The sequence below is a fragment of the Carlito syrichta genome, unplaced genomic scaffold (assembly GCF_000164805.1).
Source record: "Carlito syrichta isolate Samal-C Ts95f unplaced genomic scaffold, Tarsius_syrichta-2.0.1 Scaffold302727, whole genome shotgun sequence".
NCBI lineage: Eukaryota > Metazoa > Chordata > Mammalia > Primates > Tarsiidae > Carlito > Carlito syrichta.
In genome coordinates this window covers 303,617-306,194 of record NW_007246823.1, presented here as the reverse complement: position 1 = coordinate 306,194, position 2,578 = coordinate 303,617, and the positions used below count along the sequence as shown (strand labels likewise).

The window sequence follows — 2,578 nt, the reverse complement described above, 5'->3', positions numbered from 1 at the left end:
CCCGGCCACCGCAACCTCGACCTGCTGGGCTCCGGCGATTCTTCCTCCTCAGCCTTCCGAGTAGTTGGAATTACAGGCATGCGCTACTACGCCCGGCTGATTTTTTGACTTATTGGAGAGATGAGGTCTCGCTGCCCAGGTGGGTCTCGAACCCGCGGGCTCAGGCAATCCACTCATCTCAGCCTCCCAAAGGCGCGGGATTACAGGCTGAGCCACCAAGCCCAGCTCAGATGTGCTTTTAAAAACACTATTGAGGTTCTGTCAGAGGCAGCTTCCCTAATTATCACACTTATCATCAGTTTCCCACTCCCTCTCAATTACACCTGTGCCTTCTCCTGGCTGCAAGTCCTGTATTAGGTACTAAATTCAACTAGAGTCATATGATGAGTTGGGGGCCATCTACCTCAAAGCATGAGAGGCTGGATATTAGGTTGGCTATTCCTTCTTGTTGGGAACAAGAAGGAAATGGTTACCTCCAGCTCTGAAACAACTGGCTAAGGTTAGAACACTCCAAAACCAGAATGAACCTAAGTGCTGGGAAACAGTGGACGGGAGCCTATGATTACAGAAGACACTGAAAGGAGAAATGGAATCCACAACTGCTCATTATACTTTCTTCTCTTAGGAAGGCTGTCCCAAAGCAAGGGCACCCTGAATGCCATGCTCTTCTCAGTGATATCTGCCAAGTCTGCTCACTTCCCACATGGTCACTACTGAAAACATATCTGCCGGCATCTTTCAAGAAACATCACTACCAGAAATAGGTCTTCTCAATTAACCCCTCTGAAATGAGTAAACAAAAGTAAATTCAGAAGGTAGGCTTCTGAAGGAAAAGAACAAATTTTTTTTGTGGCTTCATAGTAAAAAAAAAATTAGAGGTTACATTTTAAGTGTTTGTACTTTTAAGTTACAAGTTAAGATTTTAATGTTTTCTTAATCAAAATTCTCTAAATTCATTCTCAATTTGCAAGTTTAGAACTCCTTCAAAGACAAGACATACATGATTTTAACTTTAATTACTATTATAAACGTCCACTAGCCCTGTATCTTTGGTCATGAAAGTAGCAAAATAGTCACATTTTCATCATACTACATTCAATTGCCTTTCAAGTTTAGAACATTCTACATTTTTTAAAAAAAGACATTTAAACAAAAAATTTCAAATCACACACTATAAATATATAATGTAAACAAAATAAGGTACAAAACATGGTTGAAGATTAAGAGATTAATTACAAGATTAACAATGACGTTCTGTGCAGTTAAATATATATTTTTATTATGAAATATAATATGCCAAGATTATGTAAAGGATGCAATTCTCATTTCCACAGGGTTCACTGATAATGGGATTCCCAGCTTGACAGGGAGGAAGTGCTCTGGAGAAAGTCACGTAGCCAGGTGTCCACCACCTGCCCTGGCAGATTCAGCACATGTACACAGCCTGAGTGAGGGACAATGGCAGAGCACATCTTTGGAGGTGACCCTCAGGGCTTCTCCCTCTGTGCACTTGTGTTCCCCTGAGCTCAGAGAAGATCTAACTCCATAATTTGATGTGCACGGTGATACTTACAAACAAGAGCTTTGTGCCACCACAAAAGGGCCGGGGGGGGGAATTAAACATATAAACATGCCTATGTTCCAATGTTAACCAAGGTAACTTAGTATCAAATCACTTCCATATAAAAGTCAAAGAAACTTGTTGTATCTCTAAACCCAATACATGGAGACACTGCTACACTACACTTCAGAAGAATGTTTCTCTCTCAAGAGTGACTAGAAAGAATAGCAGGAGTATTTATTTTTAAAAATTGTATAAATCTCGAATTGTCATCTGTTCCAGAGAAAAGAGAAAAAACCCAAATCCACATGCCTGCTACCCATCAGCTCAAAGGCATTTGTGCAGATATCTTTATCATACTTTTCAGATTATTTCCAAATCCAGGCAATTTACTGGACATTAACTGACATCCAAGAGTCAGCTTTAAAGGGACTGCAGAACTGTCCTGCTACCTGAATTCTTCATTAATACACAGATTTCGAAGATAACATAATAACACTTGTTATGCTGCATCAAAACAAAGCTCTCTTTCCGTCTTGATGAAGGACAGTCCTTCAAGGTTAACTAGTTTTCATTCATATGGGTTCCAATCACATTATCTTTTCTGAAGAGAACATTTTTTCAGCCATTTCAGATCTGGTCATAATTTCCTAAAGAAGACAAAAGAAGAAGGTAGTATGTGTCAACATGTTGATGCTGCTTCTAGAACCCTAACAAAAATTTTCTAATCTTTCAGTAGCCACAGTTTGGGAGAACTAAATACAGAAGGTGCCCCAAAAAAGTGTATACATTATAAGAGAGGAATAAACTGTATTAAAATTGTAATACTTGGCCAGGCTCGGTGGCTCAGCCTATAATCCCAGCACTTTGGGAGGCTGAGGTGAGTGGATTGCCTGAGCCCGCAGGTTCGAGACCAGCCGGGGCAACTTGGCGAGACCACGTCTCTACAATAAATCAAAAAAAATTAGCCAAGTGTGGTAGCGTGCGCCTGTAGTTCCAGCTACTTGGAAGGCTGAG

The 2,578-nt window shown here is 40.6% G+C and overlaps 1 protein-coding gene across 2 annotated transcripts in view; it reads right to left on the bottom strand.

Annotated features, from left to right (window-relative positions):
* Positions 1-897: 897 nt before the first annotated feature.
* Positions 898-2,578, bottom strand: part of TMEM87B (transmembrane protein 87B) — a 62,235-nt gene continuing 60,554 nt past the window's right edge. For both annotated transcript variants that reach the window (XM_008057097.2, XM_021711842.1), the window contains exon 19: positions 898-2,211. In XM_008057097.2, coding sequence (XP_008055288.1) covers positions 2,152-2,211 — 60 coding nt within the window. In that variant the 3' untranslated portion in view covers positions 898-2,151. The remainder of the gene's footprint in view (positions 2,212-2,578) is intronic.